This window comes from Stegodyphus dumicola, chromosome 6, assembly GCF_044657685.1.
Source record: "Stegodyphus dumicola isolate Sdum_Otavi_A_Nest chromosome 6, ASM4465768v1".
NCBI classification, from domain to species: Eukaryota; Metazoa; Arthropoda; class Arachnida; order Araneae; family Eresidae; genus Stegodyphus; species Stegodyphus dumicola.
Genome location: NC_140773.1, coordinates 192062895 through 192089708, shown reverse-complemented (window position 1 = coordinate 192089708; position 26814 = coordinate 192062895). Strand labels below are relative to the sequence as shown.

Here is a 26814-nt window from a genome sequence, read left to right as displayed (position 1 = left end):
CAGCATCGCGATATATTGTCAAGTAAAACTAAAGGAGATGTGACATTAAGCATTCGAGAGGATGTGCTTAGGGAATTTGGTGGACATTTCGCGATAACCTTTAGGATATGATAAGTAGAAGTTCTCACAACATCTCCGTACATCGTCAGAAAGAGCTAAGGAGGATAACTTGTGAATGCACTGAAATATAACATTAAGCATTCGGAAGGATGTGTTTAGGAAATTTTGAGGATACGTCGCGAAATCCCGAGGATATGGGAACGGTAACGATAATTTATACGCGCCAAGGTCAACTGAATAACAATAAGCGGGCTGGACCCAGCTGAGAACCCCCGATATTAGGCACGGGCCATACCAGCCAAAAGGCCACCTTGGAGATGGTTCATACACTCCTACTGTGACTCGGAGCCCACATTCCCGAGTACATTAACATCAAAATTATCTCCATACTCACTGCTGAACAGATCAGCTAAGACCATTGCCTCAGTGAACAAAAGCCACGGCGGAGTGGGCTGGAGGATATGAGAAAAGCTTTAAGTCCTTATAAAATCCCATACACTGTCGATGGCACCTAGCAAGGATGTCCTATGGACATATCAAGATGTCACATTAAGCACTCAAGAGAATGCTTTAAGAAAGTTAGAGGCATACCTCCGGATTTGAGAGGATGTGTGTTGAGGCCGTCCTTAAAATTATCTAAAAACGTTTTTGTGCTATATGGGAAAATACGTCCTCCTATACTTTTCAAGCAAGAATTGTAGAATGTGCTTCTATACGTTTCAAGCAGGAATTATAGAATTATAGTAGGAATTATCACATTCACTTGCATATTTCTCCCCCTCGTGCGTTCTTCCTAACTTTTTTTAGTATGTGATTTAGAAATTTTAGAGTATAACAGCAAGCATATAAAAACTGAGTATAGACAAGTACGTAGCAGGTCTGGACAGGTAAGTAAATGCAAGTAGAATGACTAGTATCAAAAATACAACTGTAATTGAACGTATACAATATAGTAATATATCTAATTCCTATATGCTTTTTCTCTTAACTCTTTTCTCTAAGGAATGCTATATTTGTTTTTTAGCTTCAAAAGCTTTTAGTAAAAAAAGGAGGAGGGGTGAACAGAGTATTATCACAAAAAATAAATCAAAATAATATTTATTAACAGGAATAAATGCAACAATAAAGCCAATTAAGAAGTTAACATAACTTACAGATTTCTCACAGCTCATAATTTCAATTATTACTTCGTTTTCTATCTCCATAACAGAATTTAAACTTCCATAAAATGTGAGGCCTTTGATTATCAACATTTCGTTCCAAATAGGACTTAACGTATTTTCTTTTACCTGTAAAAATAATCGACAATTATTTTGTAGAAAATGTGCATACAATCCATATATGCCTTTGAAATTCATCATATGATTTTTTTGATACATTATGTAAAATGCAGATTCATTAGCATGAGTTTAAAAGTATTTTTGATAAAATGTTGTATAATGTATTTATAATTAGTATAACAAAGTTTTAAATTTTCATGGAATAAAGCATTTGTAATTAAGATAATAAAATGTTAAACTATTTTGCATTAACCCTTAGAAATATTCATCAAAAGAAATAAATGCACTAAGAAGCAAACCTAGAAGTGAAATTTTAAGAATGATAGTAAAAATGAGCTTTGTTCTCATAAAAAGGTATCGATATATTCAGGAAGAATTTTGTAAATTAAATAAAATACTAAATATAATACCACCAACACATATACGATGTCTACGAATAAGCAACAAAAGTAATGCATTATTCACGTTACACGAAAGGTTTCTTATATTCATTTACATTTCTAATAAAATAATTTTCTCAGTGAACATTAATTATTTTCATTATTATTTGGATTTTCCTATGAAAACTGTGGTTTCACATATCTCAGTAATGATGGCCAGTGATCCTTGAAAAATATTCAACTTAAGTATAAATTTTTAAATAATTAGGCGTATGCTAGAGCTTTACTCGTTTTAAGTATGCAAAATGTAATCGGATAATTTACGTTCATAATGACACTGAATCACTGAAATCATTTACCAGCAGTAAATAGAATAATAGAGTACATAAAGGAACAAAGTTAGAATAACTCATGCATTTAAGAGCTTAAATGGCAAGCGAATAGAGCTTCACATACATTTTTTACGAGTTTTTAAAGATTGTAGAGACATTAGGTACTTTTTGGAAGCAGGAATTATGAAAAATGAGCAACGCCTTCGCGGGAAATCGAACCACGGATCTCTGGACTACGCGCCCAGTATGCAGACCACTACACCACGAAGGCACGTTAAGAAGGCGAGAGAAATACCTTATATACTCTCCCTCTTAAAGGATGACTGGGGTTTTAGGGTACCCAGTCTTAAATCCTAGGTGTGGAGAATCATCATCCACCACCCTTTTAGTTAGGCACCACTGTAGAGTCATTAGGTTATTTCAGAAGCAGGAGTGATGAAAAATAAGCAACGCCCTCGCCGATAGTCGAACCACGGACATCTGGAATACACGCCCAGCGTACAGACCACTACACTACGAAGGCATGATAAGAAGGCGGGAGAAATACCTTATAAGGTAATTCTGAAACTACAGTTTACAATTAGAATTTGTCAATATATGCAAAGGATGAGGTGGTAATAGTGCATGCGATCAGTGGTTTCAGAAATTATGATAGGTGACAAATGATGTACAGATCAGCCACCAGTGGTTTCTGATGAAATTATAGAGGAAGTCATTTTTAATCTAGATGAAGATTTTAATATAGATTTTTCTAGATAAAGTCATTTTTACTTCCTTCTACGAAATTTATATTTATTATTTATTATTTATATTTATTAGAAGTAAATATTTACTTCTAATAAGTATAAATTCATATATGCGAATTAAACGTTTGCACTTTTAGCGCAAATTTTGGCTAGATGATAATTAAATAAATATTGTAACAATAACAACAGTTTTTCTAACTTGTGTTTAAAATTCATACAGCTAAAATTTACTCAATAAATGAAAGACAAACATTCTTCCATTCGAGTTGGTATAGTTAAATAACTGTTCTCTAGCATTGCTTAATAACAAAAGATGCTGAATAATATTTCTTTTCACTGAAAAAAGGACTCATACACTTTTTATAATTTTAAATTGTGAAAGAATAAAAGTTCTTATTTTTTTTTTCTTTCCTTTCTTTTGTCTTAAAACTACGCATGAACTTGTGACACATCAAAAACAATTTTCATAGCAAAAATTGCTTTTACACATTTGTTCACATTTTTGAGTTAAGTCCTTTTAATCGAAACTTTAGATGCAAAATTTTAGATCATTTCATTTTATAAAAGTTCAAGGATGCTCAAGGAGAAGTAGAAGAAAAGTGTATCTGTTCAAGTAAAAAGCCTTTAACTTTCAAGCACTAAGCTCGGGAGTCCTTGAGCAAGGACAGGTGTTTCTGGCCATGAACAGGTGATCAAATGACGTCACAAAAAATCTGATGCATGATTAATAAGGGAATGTATTCTCAAGCAGAAAGTTTGGTGCGATTTGATTATCTGATCCATGTTATTTGCAAATTATGTTTAGAAAGAAGGAAGAATCACAGAATATAAAATAAAAATTTCTATAAGGGGGGTAGAGAAGCAAATAATTAAAAGAACACAATTAATTAAAAGAACACAATTTATATTAAACATATAATTTACTAACCAGTTTTAACTTAAAACGGTATATAATAATTATAGTGCAGCTGACTACATTTAAAGAATCTTGTACACCCTGTCCGTAAAAGACCTTATGCGGCTTTTATTTTCACAATTGTTGGTCGTCCAATTAGAAAAATTCCAGCTGCATAAATGTAACTGGAATTCAAGCTATAAAAACTATAATTCCAGTTACAAAAATGTTTTATATATTCAGGTTATGATATTTTTAAGCTAAAAAATGTAAAAATTATAAAATCTAAAATTGTATAATGTTTTCTGCTCTATATGGTTATTTTAGCAAAAGGTTTTTCTCATTCTAAAAATAAATCCCAAACCTTTTGACATCCATATGATCTAGATTTTTAATGTTAAAGTTTGAGATCGTATTTAGACAATTGAAGAAAAATTTAATTAAATTTGTACCTAACTGAAAATGAAGTTTCAGAAAATGGTTTATGATGTTAATGGTGCTTTACATGATTGTCGTTAAAAGTATTAATTATTATAATTTCAGATCTAAAAGTTTGCTTCACATAAAAAAATATCACTGAATGACATTAAAAGGGAAAAAAGTGTCAAATCCGAATTATTCTAATTTTGTGGTTTAACTAACTTCTCAGGTAAAGACTATTAAAAAAATCTTAAAAAATTTTTAATTCCAGAAATGAAATAGCTTGGACAATGTTTATCATGCCGAAGTCAAACATTTTATGCTTTTTCTCAAAATGGGCATAAGCATTTACTGTACTTAACTACAGGGATCAGAGGGACATACAAAAAGTTAGAGTTGGTACGAAAACTAATTTCTTAAATTTTAAAATACGAAAATATTAGTATAATTTTAAACGGTTTTTTAATTGGAAATATATGTCTATGACCAACAGTTGCCAAAGTAAAATCCGCTAAACTTACTGCAAAAGAAAAGCTGGCACAATAATGACAACATCGCAGATATGTGTTTTTCAGACTTTAAAATTTGCAAATGCATATTCACATAATGATTTGTAAACGCAAGTAAGGATAAAGAATATTTTTACCTCTGTATTTCATATTTATGGGTTAGTTAATATTTAAAAAAAAAAAAAAAAAAAAGCAAGATGGAAACTTGACAATTCAGAAATTGAAAATATATAGAAAATTAATTTTACATATAGCAATTAACAGAATTTTAAATTTATGTACTTAACTATTAAAAGTTATTACTTAATTAATGTCTTTCACGAAGTTGTATGAGCAGCTTTTAAGGAAAAATACAGTCTAAAAATTTAGAAAACCGACGATTTATAACCTCATGGGATTACGTATATTTAAATTATTTAATCAGTTATCAATTGTAAAATTATTATCTTTCACTTTGTTAATCTGATATGCTTTTAGATAAAATTAAATCTTCTTTTGTTTCAATGAGTTAAATAATTTTAATACGGGTAACCTAATTCAATTACTCATGTTTCCTTTTCTAAATTTTTAGAATATATTTTTTAAGAAAACTGTCACTACAACTTTGTAAAAGAGGTTAGTTAAATAATAACTTTAACGTTGAACGCGAAAAATTTTTAATTCTACTGGCTACTACACGTAGGAATAATTTTCTACTCATTTTCAGTTTTTGAATGCCAATTGAAGACAATTGAAGTTTCCTTCCTGCTTTTTCAGCAAAAAAATATTATTTAATCCAAAAATATGAAACACAGAGATAAAAATATTACTCATTCACTCTTGCGCTCATAAAGTTTTACGCGAATATACATTTACAAATCTAAAAAACCTGAAAAACGCATGCCTGCGATGATTTGAAGGTGTTTTATTTTTTTTTACCATGATACTTTTTATTACGGTGTTTTAAAATGGCGATGCCTTTGAAACGCTTTATTTATTTTCGATGATGATGTTTTAGAACTGCGATGTTTTTCCCTTGCTTTCTTTTCTCTATGATGTTTTCGCCTTGGGTTGTTTTATCCGCGATGTCTTCATCCTCGATGTTTCGGTAGACACCAACTAAAAAAACTAAAATACTAACACACATTCGTTACATTTAGTATGCCAAAATAATTTTCATCCTAGTAATTCATAAATTTTTATATACTAAAAATATATTATTGAGCCTCTTGATAGGAGCCCCTATCAATTACGTAAATAATCCATACACTCATACTGTAGTCATTAGATGCATTAAACACGCATTATTATTATTATAAGAATAATGTAAAATAAAAATAGTGTTCTTTACAATACCATACATAAATGAAAATACATTTATGATAAGACGATAAATTATTAAACTTAAATAAAAATACTTAATTTTGCATTCATAGTGCACTTTTCAGTTTTTCCAATTAAATAATCTTTTTTTTTTTTTTTTTTTTTTTTTTTCCTTAAAAGAAATTAATACTTTCCTAAGCTTGATTTCAGAAATTTGTGTTCTTTCCCACATAATTACAGCGACTCTCTGTGTCACGAATTAAGAGTATTTCTCACTATTTTGTATGTTTAATAGTAGCACAGTAATGCACAGCAAGAAATGAGAATGCGACTACTGTTGTTAATTATTTTAACTTGTTCAAGATGTTGCTACATTTTTCTAAAGCAAATGTTTAGAAACCAATGCTTTCTATAAAACTGGATTATCAAAGATTACTTATTGTGTCAGATTTTCCTTTTGATTGCCTCTCCTGTTGAATATAAACCCAAGAAATTCTCAGTATAATGTTGTAAAAGCAGCTGTGAACGTACTTTTTCCACAGATTGAAACGAAAAAAAATTTAAACTGTGCTTTAAGTATACTAAGGACCTTTGAATTAGGGATAGCCAATATTACGCAAATGTGATGCTGCTGCTGTTTGCCTCTTTTCTCTGCGTGTGAAGACTCTGCCGTAAGATCTATGTAGCAATTTTGAAGTGAAGACAGAGATACTTTTGCAATCATAGCCGGTAGAACGGCTTTTATTTCTTTACAAAACAATGCTTTTATTGCAGCTGAACGTTTTTTAATGCATCACGGGGAAATTAACAATAAGCGCATCCGTTCTTTAATAAACTTTTACATTTTTAATATTTGAAGGAAGAAATTTAAGCACCAAAGATTAAGCTCTGGAAGGTAGAGAAGCGAGAGAAGGGATGATGAAAGCGAGAAGGGTTCCAAGATGAAAACGGCGCTCAGAATGGTTTAGGTTTAGTTAATTAACTTAATCTGAAAACTAACTTTTACGTACATAGATGTAACTTAACAAAAGCATTCAAATTCAATCACAATCAGAAATTTATTAGCCCAAAGGACGTAAGCCCAGAAGGGCTATTAATTTCGTTTTGGCATTTTGAGTTGGTTCACTTTTCAAATTGTTGCAACCAAATATTAGAGCTCTGCATTATATAAAGAAATCAAACAATGAAGAATCTGCATGAATGTATGTATGTTTCTACCACTGCGAAAAAACAACGGTACCTAGATACATCGAATTTTCAATAAATTGTCCTCCACTAGAACATGGGCGTCTAGAAGCCCGAACTTGGAATTTGGTATTTATTTTATTATCTGTTTCATATTTTGTAAAACTTTAACGAATTTTTGATTAACAAACTCAACGATTTCAAGATTTCAAAGCGATGAATGGCAATCACTGTACGAAAAAAAAAAAAAAACATTATCTGCAACGCGCGAGACTGTGTATCGGAAATTCTAAAGATATGATCTTTTTATTTTTGTGATAGTGCTGTTGAATTGAATTTTATGGTTTAAGTGCAAAGAACAAAATATAACAGAATATTTAATAAGGTAACACACAAAATGTTAAAAAAAAAAAAAAAAAAAAAAAAAAACTTAAACGTTAGAAAAACGTTCTTGTGGGCGTAATATAAAATCTAAAGGCTTTCAGATTTTTTATTTTTTTATTATTATGCTTTTTTTTAAATTTACTTTACGTAACATGTGTGATACTGAATGACAATCGAAACGAAATTTTAAAAAACAAGCAAAATAGAGATATAACGAACTAAATAATTAACTAAAATTAAGGATATAATGAAGAAAGCTTTCTGCGATATTTATAATGTATAAACAAAGTATATAGACTTTCAAACAATAAAAATATTCTTCTATTCTAAGTTGTGATCTTCTCTACAAAGAGTTACTCGCCAGTTATTTCGCCTTTTTTTTTTTTTTTTCAAATACTTTTGCAAAATTGCACTCACCTGAGTGTTCTTGCAGGCATTTTTGATCATAATTGTAGCAAAAGGATTCGGGTAGCTTGTCGGATCGGAACAATGCAGTGAACGAGCTTGGTATACATAAGCTCGAAGATGAAGTACTTGTTTTTCTATAAAAAAGAAGCCATTGATATGAGAACAGTAACTCGTGCATAAAAATTAACCTACCATCTACTATAAGCTAGAAATTATTGTACATTTGCGTACAAAATTATTAACAGTCGAAGCACTCTTTATTATGTAACAGAAAATTACTAATAAGCAAAAAAATCTGATCTCTATTAATATAAACTCTTCTCTTTCTTTTATTATTATTATTATTATTATTATTATTTACTGCGTTCTCCGCCAATACATGAAAGAATAAGAACGCCTTGTAGAGGACTTTTAAAGGAAAACTGGCTCGTATCCACGTTACACATGAAGAAAGCCACGAAAACGCCCATGCAGCCAACCTGTTCTCCGGGACTCGTGCTTCGGACCGAACTACCAGTGTTCAGCGACTTTTACCTCTCGGCAGCTAGTGAGTCACGAACTTTCTGAACTACCAGATAATTTTTAAGGATGAAGAAGATGTTAAATAACTTTTGCTCAAATTTAGTGTAGCTCAACTTCCGTTCCATAATTGTATAATAATGAACGCTATAATAATTTTAGCTACATCAATGTTAGAAAAATGGCTTCAAATTTTTGAGTCCAGTTGAAATGGTCATCATTTCATCATTAAATATGATATAAAATTTCAGTCCTTTTGAAGCTGGGTATTTTGATAATATTATGTAAAGAAGACAGCTGAAGAAAATAACACTTATATATATATTTCTCTCACCGCTATAACGAAGAGCATTCGGTATTATATCAGTTTCTTCATAACTTTCTTCAGGAAAACACTTAATAGTATCTCCAGGAATATTCTTGATGCATTGCTTTAGATGCTTTGTCAAGCCTAACCATAAATAACAAGTTACTCTTGCTAGAATGGCATTACTTTTCTTCTTTTTCAAATGCTGAAAAGAAATTAAAGTAAACCAAAATATAGACACAGACTAATTAGACGCTAATAAGATAGAAGGAATTTCATTACTTTCTCAACAAGCATATCCCTAAAATACAAATTTTAACATGCATGCCACGAAAAATTAACGCGATGTATTTAGAATCCTTTAATAATCAATATGAATACAAGTTTGTTGTTGTTGTTGCTTATCCTAGAAAGATCTGACATATGTCAGATCAGCTCCAGAAGATTGTTGACAAAAAATCAATAACAAGGAGAGAATCGGATGTTAAGTCCTCCTTAGAAAGTCCGATGCAGTGGCGTAGCGATAGGAAGGGACAAGGGGGTGTATGAAGCCCCGGGCGCCGCTCGCAAAGGGGCGCCAAATGGTCTCCAAACGAGATTTTCGGGAAAATTTCAGTTTTTATTTTGATCAATTTCTGCAAAATATATTTAAAATTAATAATTATTGTAATATAATTAATTATTTATTTTCTTTATTTCTCTGATAAAATGTGTAATAAAATGTTTGCAAGTACACCAACCAAATATCTCCGCATGCAAAACGTTCTTTCTGACCACTTTATTTCTCTAAAATAGAGATATATTTTTATTTTATTAAACGAAATGCACGTATAGCTCCACCTTTTTATTTTAAAACGATAACACGACGTTGTCCCGAATTTCTCAAACATATCCAGTCTTCAGAAACCGATTCCATAGTCTGGAAATGACATTTTGGAAAACTCCTAACGCTTCCGCTATAATGGATTGCATTTGACTCTCCTGTAAACGACTGATGGCCTTCCTGGCTACCGATTCAACTAAGTCATCTTGTTGAGACATCGTATATTCACTGCTACAAGGCATTCAACGCGTGTCAATTGTTATTAATCTCCTACTACAAAAGGAATGCTGCAGGTCTCTCCTTACACCTTATCTAAAATGTATAGCTTTGGACGTCACAGACTAAATTTGCATATTAACAACTTTGTAAACATTATAATTTTCCTTTTATAATCTCTTCTATTTCCTTTTGTTTAAAAGGTTGTCGATTATATGGTTATTTTATACCGACCCCACAATATCCCCTAATTGTTTTGAGCAGTGAATGTGACTGCAAGGTGTTACTCCGCAGCAGAAAAGAAACGGAACCTAAAACTCCATTACAGATCTATAGAGAAAATGTTTTTCCAAACCTAAGAGTCACACTTCAAATACTCCAGCTATTTCATTATCAAATGCTACCTGTGAACGTTCGTTCAGCAAATTAAAATAAATTTTGACATATTTACAATCAACGACGGGGCAAGATCCCCTAAGTCATCTAGCCTTTTTAAATGTGAAAAGAGAAAAATTTAAAAGGATCAACTTTGATGAAGTAATTGATAAATTTGCTTCATCCAAGGCAAGAAAAATGTATGCATAGTAATTAATTGTATTAATGTATTATAATATTATATTATTATTAATAAATATATCTACTTATCAATAATATATATTTATTGTTTATAACTTTTAATTATATAAAAGTTGTACTTTTTTAAAAACAATTATAAAAATATGTAAAATAAATAATATTTTTTTAACTAATTCTAGATCATTGCATGTCTGATTTTTCCGCCGACACAAATACATATCCGAATCCAATGCTAGTGCAGTTAGATAGTGACTAGAGTATTTTATGGCAGATTCAGCATTTTATTATTATTTGCATTATTTTCTTATTACGAATATATTCTATACATTATATTACTTAAGCATTTTTTTGTGGGGGGGGGCTCCAAAAAGGTATTTTGCCCCTGGCGCAAGTTCTGCTTGCTACGCCACTGGTCCGATGCATCCCAGTATGTGATCCGGTGAAGCTGGATAATCACAGCAGTTTTTACAAGCGGGGCGGATTTTTCTGCCACTTTCAAAGGAAAGACAGTTAAGATGGCCACCTGTTAGTCTAGCCAGAGCAGTCTGGGAGCCACGGTCACATTTGATTTCCAGTAGGGAGCTAGGGGATGTTCCTGTGTACCATTGGTGCGTAGTAGAATACGCCATATATTGGTGCGTAGTAGAACACAAGTTTAAATATGAATTATTCACTATAAGACATAAATTTTCATTTAAAAGAACTTTTCAAAATCTAAATGGCAGTGTTACATCTCTAATTGTAAAATCGAACATTAGCGCCTCGTAGCCAGAATTTCGTATTTGTTTTTGATTTATTTCATATTTTGTGCAAATTTAATGAATTTTTGACTAACTAAACTCGACGAATAAAAAGCAGTGTGTTGTCATTTTGGAAAGCATAACATACTTACGTCTCAAATTTAATATAAAAACTCTTCGATTGAAGATAAGTGTGTTGCCACTACCCGATATAAAATATTTTTATCTTCCAGCGTCATTGTGTTACCATTTAGCAAAGTGTAAGGTATCTTTCTTTCGAATTTAATCTAACTTTCACTGATAAATCCCTTGCGATAAAATGACGAATATACCTCGTCATTGGGTTTCTATGTCATACCATACAGTGACGAGCTACACTCGTCATGTGACTAAATTTACTGTTGAATATGATAATAATAGGGGGCTACTATATTCCTAGAAACGAAATTAGCATAGCTGACACCTCAATAAAGTTGAAAGCCAAAAGAAGGGGATATTTTCCAGAATACGTTTCTATAACTTAGAAGAAAAGGAAAGTTACTAAGTGGTTCTGTGTATACTACAAGAATAAAATTGGAAGTAAGACACCTTAGCTGTGTACACAATGCGTGATTACTTTGCAGCTACCGGAATGTTTCTAAAAGTATCACACGCCTGAAGACTATTAAATATCTTATTCTATTTAACTATCTTATTTTAGATTTACTTTGAAATTTTTTAATTTTTGTCATTTTTGGTATCCCATGAGGAATACAATTCTACTCGAATCAATGACATAATTTTTATTAACGAAGTGTACGAATTATAAAATTAAACATGTTTTTTGAAATAAACATTAAATGGTTAAATTATTTCGCATTAATCATACTGAAAAGGGTTAAAAAACCAAGCTAAAAGCAACGAACATCGTTCTTCATCTGTATTGTTATTGATTACTAGCCGGTGCCTGAAATTAGCTTAATTCCATTCATTAAGATTCCTTATATATTAGTTTCTTTTTTATAAAAACTGTTTCAGGCGGCTTACGTGGCTGGTTAGAAAAAATGCAACTTTAGTTTAGCGTATAAAAATTTTTGAATATATCTCAATCAATTTCGAATGCAACCACAGATAAATTCTTCATCTTCAGGAGCAAAAAATCATTCGCTTCTAAAGAGAGAAAATGAATAATAATACATTATTTTTACATAGAAATATACTGTGATCACTTGTTTATATTAAAAATAGGACTTCAATTTTTAATAACGAAAGACTAAAAGCAATGCGTTTAATGAAAAGTATTTTTGGGTTTCAATAGGAGCAAACGTCTAAATAATGAAATAAAAATCTGAAAGGGTTCAGACTGCAACAGCTGCCCAAAAGAGCTGTTTCAGAGTTTAATACGGTTTATCGAAAGAGTGATGGCCAGGTGGAACAGCGAAACATTCTATAGGGTACTAGATGAATATACCTTTAAACTAAAATGTTCTATACCTTTTGCGTATTCGAAAAGTGACAAAATTTATAACGTACTTCTACAAAAATATTTTTTTTAAATTAGGTATATCACTGATTAAATGCATTTTCAGCACCAGAGGTGCTATTAGTTTCGAAACTCACCTTTTATTAGTATTAATTTTATATCAAAATAACTTTCTAAATTGTTGCAAACAAATGTTATCGCCGTATATTACCTTAAAAATATTAAATGATTAAGAATCTGTATGTATGTATATTCCTCGCACTGCACGAAAATGATGATGATAGTCACCGAAATTTTAATATATTTAATTCTCCACCCCAACATGACCCTGAAGCCCGAATTTTGAATTTCGAAAATGTTTTTGATTTATTTCATATTTTGTAGAAATTTAACGAATATTTGTTTAAGAAACTCCGTGATTTGAAAGCGAGAAGTGGCAATACTGTTCGAAACAAAACAATTTTATCTTCGGTGAGCCAGACTATTGCCATTCGGCAAAATGCAAGATATTTATCTTTAAATTTTAATCGACAAATTCAGCAGTTTAAAAGCAATCTGATGCCACTTCCTCAAACAGAATATACATTATTTACACGCACCAGCGTGTTGCCATTTAGTAAAGCGTACGATATTTAACTTTCAAATTTGATCTTTCTGTTATGAGTAGCAATCCAGGTGATTGAAAAGCACTAAAGGCAGTTCTTAAAAATATATTTTCTATTTTATAATAGGATTGATTTAAATAGAAATGCATTTAAATCATAGGGTGTCTAATTAGCAATATTAAATAATTTTAGGAAATGATACTAGTTAGACTCGTTAAAATTGCTACATATTTTTTCCATTTCCAACTGTTTGAGGCGGCTGGTCGCTCGAGCGGCTAGTTCTGAAAGATATAATATAGCGAATATAAAAAATGTATGTCAATACCTTACACATTGTCAGGAATTCTTAAGATATAACGTTTTTAAATATTTTGTGAATTTGCTCTTGAGTTTAATGTAGCGCAAGCGCGAAGAAAGCGATGTTTAATAATCATGCTTAAAAAGACAAGATACATTCGTTAGCGGTAGTACAAGAGCAAATTGGTAACTTGTGATGTTCAACAAGGGCATAAAAAACCTTAATAAATCCTCTGATGTGATGTTAAAATCTGAATCTTTTTTAGATTTCCTTCCTTTCTTTTTATTTTTATTTAAATAAATCAGATTCAAAAGAAAAAGAAATAATATTAACTGCATGCATTGCCTTTAAATAGCTTAGTTTGTTAGTCAGTAACAGAGAGATTCAATTTAAAAATAAATACCTTATATTTTGCCGCATGGTAGCAGACTCAAACGAAAAGTGAAACAACGCACTTCCAGTGGACGGCATTTAAAGTGAATGAACCCAAAATTGTGTTTTCAGACTCATAGTGCTTTTGGGATAATAATTATTCCCATACTAAAATTCTTAAAAAATAGTTTGAACTGATTATAAACCTGTTATAGAGCTTACTTTTAACGTAACGTTTGTAATATTTCCACACATCGAGCCCTTTTCTGCTTCTCCAGGAGAATATATCAAGCGTCTAGGATTAAATTTGAAAAATCCTACACGCCTTCCATTACATTCCATCCATAGTACAATATCTGGCAAAGAAGGTTGAGGCTAAAAAAGAATGGCATTAATATTCTTGCAGAAATATAATTTGCTAGGAAAATGAAGCTAACTACATAAATGCCTTAATTAAAAGATATTATTGCATTCTGTTCAGGCAATTCAGCTTCTTGTTTCACTTTCTCCAATACACATTCAGTTGCTAAGGATTGTGCTTTTGCTTTACCTTTTAAATTTTCCAAGAGTTATTCAACTGCAAACAACAAAATCCTCAGGGTTTTAGTTTGTTTATTAAGCGAAGATCTACGAGAAAAGTCGTTTCAACATTAAATTAAAAACAAGAAAGACAAAAAGAAAATCTTATGTGGACATCATGTGATTTCTTTGAACGGCTTATTAAATTATACACATTTTTTTACTGCGCTTAATTTAAACCTATTTCCTGTTATTATTAGATTTCTGAAGGCAAGTTGAAAATGACATCAAAAATTGCAAATTTTGAAATTAAATAATCCGATAAATTTTCGTCATACCGGAATCAAATTTCTTGCATTTTTATTTTTTCATGACGAATATCAACTTTCCCAAATATAAGAACAGGAACCTGTAGACCACATTTAAAGTTAGATTTCGTTATTTGTCTGAAACAGATATTTTTTTTAATTCGATATTGTCAAAACATGAATGTTTTCGTCGTTTAAAACACTTCTGTAATTGGAAGTTTATATTATTACAACCAGCAATTGAGAAAATAAAATAATAATTATTATTATTATTTACTAAAGAAATTTTGATTATATTATCTTCGATTTCAATGAATTTTAGTTAATTCAATATATATATTCACTTCTTTACCCGGCTTATATGTACATACTTTTGGTACTGCCGATTTCAATAAAAAAGAGAAGTATGCTGCTAGGTGTTAAAGCAGTCCCATACACTAAATTTCAACGTTCTATAGCTAATCGTTTTTCAGTCATGCGACATACATATATACGTACATACGTACAGACGTCAAGGGAAAAGAAATCATTTTTAATCCATTTTACAATTTGTTTTGGAGAAAAGAGTACTTTATTCTGTGCATACCTAATGGAGTGACGCAACATTTAACAAAATGGGGAGGGGGGAAACCTATCCAAATAGACACGGGAACGGTCAAAATGGACATTTGCGTTCAAATAAAATACTCGAAATTTTTCGTGATTACAATACTTCCTTTACTTTCTACTTCCTGTCTACGGCTAATTGTACATGGAAGTAAAAATAATCTGATGTGGACACCACATGACTTCTTTGTACGGCCTATTAACCTCTTCGTCGTCCATAACGCGTCTAGCGCGTTTAAGTGAACTTCCGCAAGGCGGCCGTAACGGGCCTCAAGCGTTCTTCTACATTTTAAAACTTTTAAACGTTTAAAACGCTTTCTGAATGTTTACTTGTTTGAGTTTTTATTTTTGTTTGTTCTAATACCTCCTAAAGGGTAGCACTATTCAGGAATTCTATTTCAAATTGATATTCTAATATTCGCGCCATTTTACATAAGATACAAGACAGGGAGAGAATGGCTTCAACGTCTACTCAGCAGAAAAAGAGAAAAAATAAGGTTGTGAATTGGAAAGGCCAGAAGGATATACGTTTGATGAGCACAGTACATAATAACTCGATGATTGATGTTGGAACACGGAAAAGAAATGTAAAAAAACCAATAATTGTAAAAGATTACAACAACAAAATTGGACCGCCTGGATCAGATGTTATCAAATTATTCAGCAGTTAGAAATAAGCATAGATATTAATATTTTTCCATTATGCTTTATTTCCTTATAATTTTACTTAATATTCATTGACATTCATCCACTACGAAAGTCATGTATGGAAAGTTATGATGTGCAGAGAAAGCAACATTACACGCTACGAAAAACAGACGCCCGCAAGGGGGAAATTTTCGCGTATAGGAGAGGACAGCGAAAGGATTATATTAAACACACTTTTTGCTGGACTTCCTTTAAACGTATGTACTTAAATTTCACTAGAGATATATTTCTCATTCAATCGGTTCAGTTTTCACTCCTCGAAAAGGCAAAAATACTTAACTCGAAACATCTTTATTAAAAATTATGAAAAAAAAAAAAAAAAAAAACCTAAAACACCGAATACAGTTTAAAACAGTTAAAAAGCAATTTTTGCAATTAAAGTTTCTTCACAAAAGGAAGCAATTTAGCCAAAGAGCGAAAAAGCAAAATTTTCAGTGCACCCTAATTTTACATCAGCTTTTGGTTTCTCTCGGCACAGCGACACTCAAATTGGTACACCAACTGTCTTAATTCACTATACTTCTAAGAATTTCAAATGTATAAAATTCACGCCACGTTGGGCTTAGCTCCACTTACACATTTAAATTGCTATTCTACAAATATTGCATGTAGATTTTTGTAAAGTCATAAAAACCTTAACTGGAACATAAAAGCAACACAATTTAATCACTTTTAAAGTAAAAAATGCGCAGTTTATCAACACACAAAATAAAAGAAAACACAGCTTACGGTGTTGGGTAAGAGAACATTTATATTATAGATAAAAGATAAGAAATTTAAAACCAAATCCACAAAGACTCGAAACAAATAAAATTCAAAACCATTAAATCCAAAATTCCCAGAAGATTTGCAGATATTGGAAATACAAAAAATATACAAGAAGGAAGTTTAATTTTTAGAGTTTTAGTAACAAGACCAGTTGCGCGGCCTTTTATTATAAAATTTAAAGTATTTAGAAGGGCAGCAAAAAAGTTACTGATTGCGAAAGTAAACACAATTCTACGTGAAGGTAGAAGGAAGTTAGGAAGTTCACATCCTTTGCATCTAATTTAAGCCTTTCGATCTTTTATTTGCCTCGCCATCCAATTTTAAGTGCATCCGTTTGTGAACTGGTTCTACGTATAACAAAGTTAGAAAACATAACAGGCAGTATATGCTTTTTTCTCCCTTTCTTGTTTATTTCCTTTTTATGAAATAATGCACGAAAGAGGAAGTAATTCTTTCGGTTGCTTCGTTTACTCCAGATAAATAAACGCGCATTAACAAAGTAGCTTGGTCACTGACCGCGTCGTTGACCGAACCTTACATATTTATGAAATCTTATTCCTCAAGGAAGACGCGAAAAATGAAATACTGTTGAAAACATGCAATAGTTTGTCTTCAGATTACACGGCCAGACTAAAAGAAGTAAACACTTTCAAAGGTTTACAAAACCAAGAATTTTAATTGCATGGTTAAAAAAAAAACGGTTGATCCAACAGTAATATAAAAAGTAAAAATTCAATAATTTGAAAAGTATGGAAAGTAGAAATATGTGGTTTTCAGAGAAATGCAAAAAATGGTATGAAAAAGGGATTTAATGCCAGAATAATTATACTTCTCACCAACAGATGGTATTTCAGTTATGCCAAAAGTTCGTAGAGGAACGTAACACAGTTTGAAACATAGCTAGGATTAAAATATTCCATCTGTCAGCCGATATTCACCATAATGACCATCGAACGTAAAACAACACCCTGCACAACATAAAAGAGGATTCAGCTTTTGTTTCTGTTAGATAATAGCGAATAAATTTGTTCAGTATGTTAAGTAACATCGCCTGACCTCTGAACACTTACGCCTTCCAGTAACCCTGTAACGAAAAACAAGGTGTAAGTTCTGGAGACTTTGAACAACCAAATTCTGCAGGATAATCCGTACAGGAGAAGGACTCAGGACAGGATCATAGTCAAATGTTGATCCAGCAGGTGAACCTGTGTGGGGACGCTATTTCCAGACACAATGGAACTCTTACCAGTCTTATTAACTGAGGAAGTTATCATTATTAAATAAGCTCCATATCTTTCTATGCATTTGTGTGAAAACTGCATGCTGCGCTTTCTATATATTTTACATTATTGAATATTTACTTTCTCTGTTACTTTTGGATCAGTTTGTACTTAAATAGAAATGGTGTGTTTGTGGATCTATCGAGTTCTCTAAAACATAGAAAAAACATTTATTTGAATATGTTTTTTATCCCACAAAAGCATATTCATGGCCGTATCGAGTGACACTAATAAGGTTCAGGGCAGCTATATGTACAAAATCCGGGAATATTTACAGAATGCGCGATATTTTCGGGACACTGCATTCACTCTGCATTGACTGGCCGTTCCGCACAGTCCAGAACGTCTGGTCACTTTAGAAGATTTAATTTCAGCTCTCATTTTCGAAATACCAACGTCTAGTCACTTAGATTAGTGTCTAAACCTCAAATTGTGCGAGGGCCGAATGTATGACCTGAAAGCAGCTGACAGCTACATATTAAATATTCAAACTCCATTTATTCAGATAATTCTAATTCTCCTTTTTTTATTTATTAATTTTTTAGACGCGCACTGAAAAAACTATATATATTCCCATATACTTCTTTTCTTAGATATAGTATTAGTGTTTAACGGAAGGAAAAAACCTATTCTTGCATAGATGTATTCGCAAAGAGATTATTCTTATTGCAAAAATTCGTAACTGAGGATATTCATCATTTTGATAAGTGACGACTATAAGTTAATCAAAACTCAATCTTCAAATTTTTTAATAAGATTTATATCAGAGTGTAAATTAATTCGTTCTCTTCGTAGATTTAATTATGTTCATTTTTAATGGTAATTAAAGTAATGTAAAATTGGACTAAAAATGATTAAAATCTTAAACCTTTCTTCAAATTCTTATCATAATAAATAATGTTATAATAATGTTAATTAATTTACGAGAAACATAATCGCAGGCTGTGTAAAATTGCTCCAGGGGCAGCATGTGGCCTGCAGACTTCCGGTTTGAAACCATTGACTTAGATGATTAGAGTAAATCAAATATTTAACAATAAATAGTTGCCTCACATCTTCTTCCAAAGCCGCCACTCTTTTCATCAAAACGCCGAGTTTAGCAAGTGCTCCTGTCAACATGGTATTGCTCAGCACAGATCGAGCTAATTTTGAAACTTCATTCACTTGTTCCTGGTAAGAGAAAGAAAAAAGTTAAAAGACCATTGCTAATTCGAAATAATTTAGCTTACTAACTTAAATATATATATATCAAACGGAACTATTTGCATTTACATGGTTCTTAGTAAACTTCTGAAGTACGCGTTCGAAAAAGGAGAAAATACACACAGAAGAAAGTGAGCAAGTGTTAGTGAATGAACGTTTTGTAACAATTTTAATGGCGAAATGAGCAACTTGGAAAGCTTATCCGAGAAAACAAGAAAAATATTCAGTTATAAAACATAGAATGTGTTTAATCAATATTGTGCGATATATAATACTGTAAAAATAGTTTAAAATATTCCGTCCAATTTCCACTGACTAGCACGTAACAGCTGTAGAAAAATGGTAAGGCTGATTTACCACTGTTATATGCTGTCGAGATTTCAAAATAGGACCACGTAGCGTAGCCAAAGCCAAAAAACTGAGAGCAAGGATCAGAACGCGATTTGGCAAGTTAATGATTCTCTTCAGATAATTCAGACTGATTCATGATTGATATATTAGAAAATAATATTGTGCGTAATTAATGTCATCTGAATGAAAAGAATTCCGATGGGTTGTGTAGCAGGCATGTCAGACTCAATACGTTAAGTGGGCCAAACAGTCGTCAGTATATAACAGTACGGGCCTCAAGAAACAAAATGCCATTTTCATACTTAATGATGAAGTGAAAAGTGAGTAAATACATAAAATCTAACCTAATACCTCTCTTCTTTAAAAATATAGAAGGAACGTTAATAAATCCAGATAGTGGATGGATACCTATACTTTCTTTCTCGAAATTTAGCATCTTTTTACTGTAAATAGCTTTCGGGCGTATGGAGACACGTTATGAGCACAAAACATTTCCGGAAAAGAGATCAGACGAATATTTGTTAATCTGGATCTTGCTAGGGACTTGTTCCTATTCATATATGATATATGTTTTTCACACTGATGAGAACTACCAAACATGGAAATCGTGTACGATGGAAATCTGCGGCTTTCTGAGAACCGCACAAGCAAGTTATAAGGTATTTCTCCCACCTTCCTAGCGTGCCTTCGTGGTGTAGTGGTTCTGCACGCTGGGCCGGTATACCAGAAGTCCGTGGTCCGATTCCCGGAGAGGGCGATTGCTCATTTTTCATCTCTCTTGCCTCCAAATTGCCTAATGACTATACAAGCGTCGCCCGAACTAAAAGGGTGTTGGATGATGATTCTCCTCACCCAGGATTTGGCGATTGGGTCCCCTAAAAAGTCGCCTTTTAAAAGGGGGAGTATATAAGGTATTTCTCCCGCCTTCCTAGCGTGGCTTCGTGGTGCAGTGGTTCTGCACGCTGCGTCGTTATTCCAGAGGTCCGTTGTTCGATTCCCCATTTTTCATCTTGTCAGCTTCCAAAAAATACCTCATGTCTCTGCAAAGTATTTGTAAAAATTTGGGGATTTTCACTTCATTGAATATTTGTTTTAAAGTTGAGTCACACTGAATTTCTGTTGCTGGCACTTTCTCAACGTAAACTGAGAAAATACTTTTGTAAAGAGGCGATCTCAAGGGTGTTTTCTAATGGTGGACCCCCAGAAAAATGAGTGAGAGGCCGCGAGTTTGATATGCCTGGCTTATAATACCGAATTCAAATTAATGTAAAGCCATGGTATTTCACTTAATTACTTTTCCAGATCTTCTCCGTTAGCTTTTTTTCTCATTCTGGAAGTACTTCTGCAAGACCTGTTGACTATAAGACCAACAGGCCGCATAATTTAGAAAGCCCCAAAATCCTGTATAACTTCTTTCATAACCCTGATTTTTCTGTTAAAATGAACATTGGGGCGCGAGAAACGAGCAGTCCCTGAAAGAACATCAGGTGGTTCATAATTCTTTTATGTAGAACGCAGCTCGATAAAATATAATAATTTTACGTGAACAGTAGTTAAACAGGCTCACAAACAACGTGTAGCTAAGTCAACACGCAGTTACACGGGCAGGCAGTTGTACTTTTTTAATAGTAAGCAGTTCCTACATGGAGTACACATTTTTTTACTGAGACCACACAGCTCTTTCATGGATCCTTTAAAAGAACTGTATGAAGAGGGCATCAGGTTGTCTTAATCTGGTTGTGCACTTTCTGTTAAATAAAGTATCACTTATAGTCAGAACAGCTCTTTAAGAATCGCAAGTTTTTGCTTATTTATTTCAGATTAAATTTTCTATATACAAATTATACTATTAAAAAGCTTATAAGCACTTTCATTCCACGGCGTATATTTACTTTATTTATACATAGGCATTATTTCCATAATACACATGTTTGGAATGTTATGGGTATTATACGATTTTGTTAAGAACATTTTTTAATAACGAACATTCCAAAACCTTATGAAACCATAATTAGAAAGTTCTAAATGCAAGAAAAATAGGTTAAAAAAGATATTTAACTATATTACGAAACTTCTTCACCAACAGTTTTAACTAGAGAGGAATACAAAGACAAAACTATGTAGAAAACGGCTACTTTTTAAAAATAAGTATATACGTCTTTAATTAATACTTCTACATTCAAAGGCTGATTTATCTAAAAATTTATAAGAATGTAAATGCTGAAATATGGAAGTTATCTCGTCATTTAAAAATACTTTTTAAAGTTAGTATAATAAAATTTATAAGGTATTTTTCTCCCTTATTTCCGCATGCCTTCGTGGTGTGACTGGAAGCATACTCGACGCGCGTTCGAGAGGTCCAGTGTTGAAGTCACCGTGAGGGCACTGCAGATTTTTCACACCTCCTGCTTCAAAACAACCTAATGACTCTACAAGTTTAAATGCAGAATTTTGCAGTTTCTTTTCCACATTAATATGTTGAACTTACTATGCATTTTTTATACCTCTTCCATCTTTCTCGATCCAAATGGGTACAGGACGAATAGATATCAGATGTTTCTTTCATCATATTCAAGTAAGTGCTGTGAAACAGAATGAACCATTAACAGATATATTATAAGCTACATTTGATGCTATTATTATTTGTTTATAAAGACAATTTAATATGACAGTGCATTAAGCGAGACACAGGAATTTTTATCGAAAATTCAACAAGCTGGATGTCATCATTATCATCAATAATATTATTAGCCCAAAGGGGCGTTAGCCCAGAAGGGCTATTAATCTCGAAACGGCATTTTGCGTCGAATCACTTTTTTCAAATTTTTGCCACCAAATTATCGCCCTCTATTATATTTAAATAAATGAAATAATAAAAAATCTTCATGAATATATGTATGTTTTCCCCATTGTGAAAAAAAAACTGTACCTAGACCCATCAAATTTTGAATAACGTAATCCTCCACCAGAATATGGGAGAAAGGAAGCCCGAATTCTAAATTTAGAATTTCTTTTTATTATCTGTTTCATATTTTGTAAAACTTAAACAAATTTTTGATTAAAAATCTCAACGATTTCAAAACGAGCAGTGGCAACATTGTACGGAATAAAACATTTTTATCTCCAGCGCACGAGACTATCTATCCAAAATTCTAAAGATATATTGTTTTTAGCCCATCAACCTTTGAACAGTATTACCAGCTGCGACAAATTATTTATCGAAACCCTAGTAACTGTTAGTTCACTTAGAAATAGAGGAATTGATATCCGCTTTGCTTATGTGCGTGCTCATAATGGTTTCTGATCAAATGAAAGAGCTGATTTCTTAGCTAAAGATGCCTTAAATTTACCCATTGATATCAACATTAGCATTCCAAAAAGCTATTGGAAGTCCTTTCATTATAAGAGGCTTTTAGCTGTGTAAAATGAGGAATATATTTCATCTTGTAATGCTGAGGTCACCAAAAAGTTCTTTCCTTCTATTTACCATAGACTGCATTCCGAGTCTTTCCTCTCTATAAATCTTAAAGCGTCTCAGTTTTTATCTGGTCACGGTAAATTTGCGAGTTACCTGTTTCGTTTTAATCTAAGATCAAACAATTTATATGAATGTTCAAAAAGAGTGCCTCAGGATGTGGAACATTTGATTTTCTCATGCCCTACATTTGATAGCTCTAGATTATGCTTACAGAACGATCTGAAAATGTTCGGAGTGACTTGACCAGTAAATTTATCTGTTTTCGTGAAGTCCACTCTACTGTTCTCTGCTTTTGTTTGTTTCATTTATGCATGTAACTTTTAATGTTTTCTATAAGAACTTGTGGTTAACTTACTTCTATAAGCCCCGTGTTGTATATACACTGACTACCAATAAGTATTTGGACACCTGTGATAGAAAAGAAAAACTAACTTTATTCAAAATCAATAGTTGGTAGAGCCTCCACGAGAGGTAATTACAGCGTGGACCCTCCGGGGCATACTTTCCACAAGTCTTTGTATGACAGCTAGTGGTATTTTCTTCCACTCGGCTTGGAGAAGACATAGAAGTTCCTACACCGATTTTGCACGGGTAGTGCACCCCTGAATTCGGCGATGCAACTCGTCCCAGACGTTCTCGATAGGGTTCAGGTCTGGACTCTGGGCAGGAGGCCAGTTCATTCGATGAACTCCATTGGCACCATACCAAGCCTTGGTTAACGTCGAGACATGACAACTGGCATTGTCGTCCTGAAAGTAACAGGGGTCCAACCCGTAAAACTGCCACAACGTAGGAAGCACATTGTCATCCAAAATAGTGCAGTAGGCATCGGAGTTGAGCTTACCATGAATGGGAACCAAAGGGTCCCAGCCCATACCAGGAGAAACATCCCCAAACCATAATTCCACCTCCGCCGAACTTGACTGTTGGCACAATGCATTCTGGCAGGAGACGTTCTCCAGGTAGACGCCAGACCCAGACCCTGCCATCTGATCAAACTCTTTTATAAGAAGCTTGTGAATATTCTGTATAATTTAAATCCCTTATATTCCAAAACTGGACTTAAGATTTTTATGTTCTCCACCATATTTAGAACTAAATTATTTTTTACAAGTAAATAAAATGTTTAATAAAGTACTAATATTCAATTAAAAATTCTTATGCTAGATTTCTTATTATAGTACTCATATGAAGATGAATAACGAAGGTTTAATAACTGTGAGCAAAAATATTACATTTATATTAAATTTAGGCTGTAATTGAATTGCTCGGAAATTGGATACACAGGGTATCCATTTTTCCAAGTTCTTTTGATTCGGAGCTGTCTCCTATTGTAATTAGCCATCAGAAAAATGTGAAACTTTGTGTATGACATAATAACGGGATAAAAAGATTTGGTTTGGTTTATTCGATTATGGCAAAGCATACGAGGCCTATCTGCCAAAGAGAAGGGATACTTTCATGGAGGGCTTTTTAAGTGAAACTGGCTCGTATTCACGTTTACACATACGGAAAACACGGGGATGAAAAAACCAATTAGCAAACAATAAAAAAACTAAATTAATTTCAAATATTGCCTCTTGATAACATCATATTTTTATGAAATGTATTATTTCCAACCTTCATGGCATCATATTATTTCCAACTTTCATGGCAATTGTTATAAAACCTGCAGTTATTCTTGAAGAACTCTTTTCTATGCAGAAAAAAAAAAAAGAATTAAATATATTCTAAACCCAACAGTACTTTTCTGGGGGAAAGGGCATCGCTCCTTCTTATTTTTAATTTTCAATAAGATTCCTTACTACTTCCCAATAACTTGTTTTGAAATGTGTAACTGATTTCATTTTTTACCTTAAATCATTGTAAAAATACTTATTATTTTCCTAAATTTGACAAATCCTTTTTTAAATACTTCCCTTCCTAATAGATCTTATTTTCAATATGATTTATCTTATTTTCAATATGATATATATGGACTCAAATCTATCATTTCTTATATTTGTAAACTAATTAATAATCTAGAGCCTCTTTACTTTTATGTTGTCCTGAAATGTTTTTTTTATATTTTAAAATTCATCTTGAATATAGTATATGAGTTACTCTTACTTCTTCATTCAGATATAAATATAGGTGTTCCAACAAAAAGGCTGGATTTAATATGCCCCTAAAAATACTTTATTTTTAGAAAAGACCGAAACAATTTACATGCTTACAACACGTAAATGCTCTGGTTTAAGAATCTCGACATTGACTTGGAAACGCTGGTATTTTCTCACTGTCACAAGCAAAAGCACAGCACAAGCAAAAGAAAGACACAGCAAAAGAACAGCATAGCAAGGAGCATTCATAAGCAAAGGAACAGCAAGGTTTTGATTGCAGAAGTCATTATAAAAATGATGAGTGCTATGCTATCTTTGGATGCGAAAATACACGTAATGAAACAAGAGTTCTCAGATTTACAAAGAAATTAGAAGACTCGGGTTTGGCAGCAGACATTCATTCACTACATTTTCGATCCAGCCGGTCTGTCGAAAACACCGCGATTATGCAAGACAGTGTTATTGTAAGTCTCAGAAAATTCTAACTTAGAATCCTAAAAAGCAGTGGCGGCTCGTAATAAGCACTGTGGAACTGCAGCACCCCCTATTTCCACTTATTATTATTTTTAATATTTAATATAGTATGCCCTTTAGTCTTTAATTCTTTCTTTATACTTTTACAATACATAATCAGTCAGTAGTCATCCCCCACTATGTGAAGAAGGTACGAAAGTCTTTGTTTGGAACTGCGCGCTTCACAGTTCCAGCAACGTGGTGTTTGGCTGTTGTGCGCATGCGCACACAGAAAACAGCACGCGAGCCGGTTAGAGAGAAAGAAGAGCACTGTCGCTCTTGCAGTGCCGAAATTCTGCCATGGTGCTGAAAACGTGATTTCTTTTTACTCCGCGCGTGTGATATTCCTTCAGAAGGTGGAACTTCATCATACGGACCATAAACAGAGTTCATGAAAATTTACAACTTTTAAAAAATTGCCTTACTGAAATTCAGTCGACATCAAATGCAGATCAAACTATTGCAAAAGCAACAGAAATTTTAAAATATCTAAATGATGATAATTTCAAGTTTTGGTTAGAGAATTTTTATCAGATACCTCATGTTGAAATAATATACGAGTACAACTAAATGCAGTCCACAGAAATTAGTGTGTTTAAAGTTTTCAAAACTGCTATTTTAGAATTAAGAAACTCAAAGTACTGTAAGAAGTTTTAAAGACACTGATGGCTGAAGCTAAGGAAATATGTGACTTTATACTATGTATTGATTTAATGCACAAATATTCTTCCACTAAACACTTAGCAGCTGCTAAATTGTTTAACAAGAAATGCTTAGTTTTAGGAATGAGTATTCTGCAGAAGAAATAGTACTGACCACTGAAGCATATCCAATGATTGGCAAAGAAAAGCTTGAAACTGAACTAAAAGTATTCTATTGTAGGTCTGATATCCATGAATACTGAAAATTAATTGAGCTACTAAAATTTATCTTCGAAAATAATCTAGATGATGCTCTTAGTGAAATTACGAAACTGATAAAAATTCTCTTGAGAGTTCCCATGACTACATCAGAGGCAGAACGCTGCTTTTCAACATTGAAAAGAATGAAAACTTTTCTAAGAAGCACTATGAATTTGTAAAGACTAAATGCGCTTGCATTGCTTTCAATAAAGAAAAATTTCCTCAGTTGTCATCCAGAGATGAAGGAGAAAATTATT

At 32.5% G+C, this 26814-nt stretch overlaps 1 protein-coding gene across 1 annotated transcript in view; it reads right to left on the bottom strand.

Annotated features, from left to right (window-relative positions):
* Positions 1-26814, bottom strand: part of LOC118198707 (otoferlin-like) — a 228403-nt gene that overhangs the window by 154908 nt on the left and 46681 nt on the right. Inside the window, exons 7-11 of the mRNA XM_085819712.1 lie at positions 19062-19178; positions 14042-14194; positions 8755-8932; positions 7911-8035; positions 1215-1349 (exon numbers count right to left, since the gene is read on the bottom strand). Coding sequence (XP_085675838.1) covers positions 1215-1349; positions 7911-8035; positions 8755-8932; positions 14042-14194; positions 19062-19178 — 708 coding nt within the window. The remainder of the gene's footprint in view (positions 1-1214; positions 1350-7910; positions 8036-8754; positions 8933-14041; positions 14195-19061; positions 19179-26814) is intronic.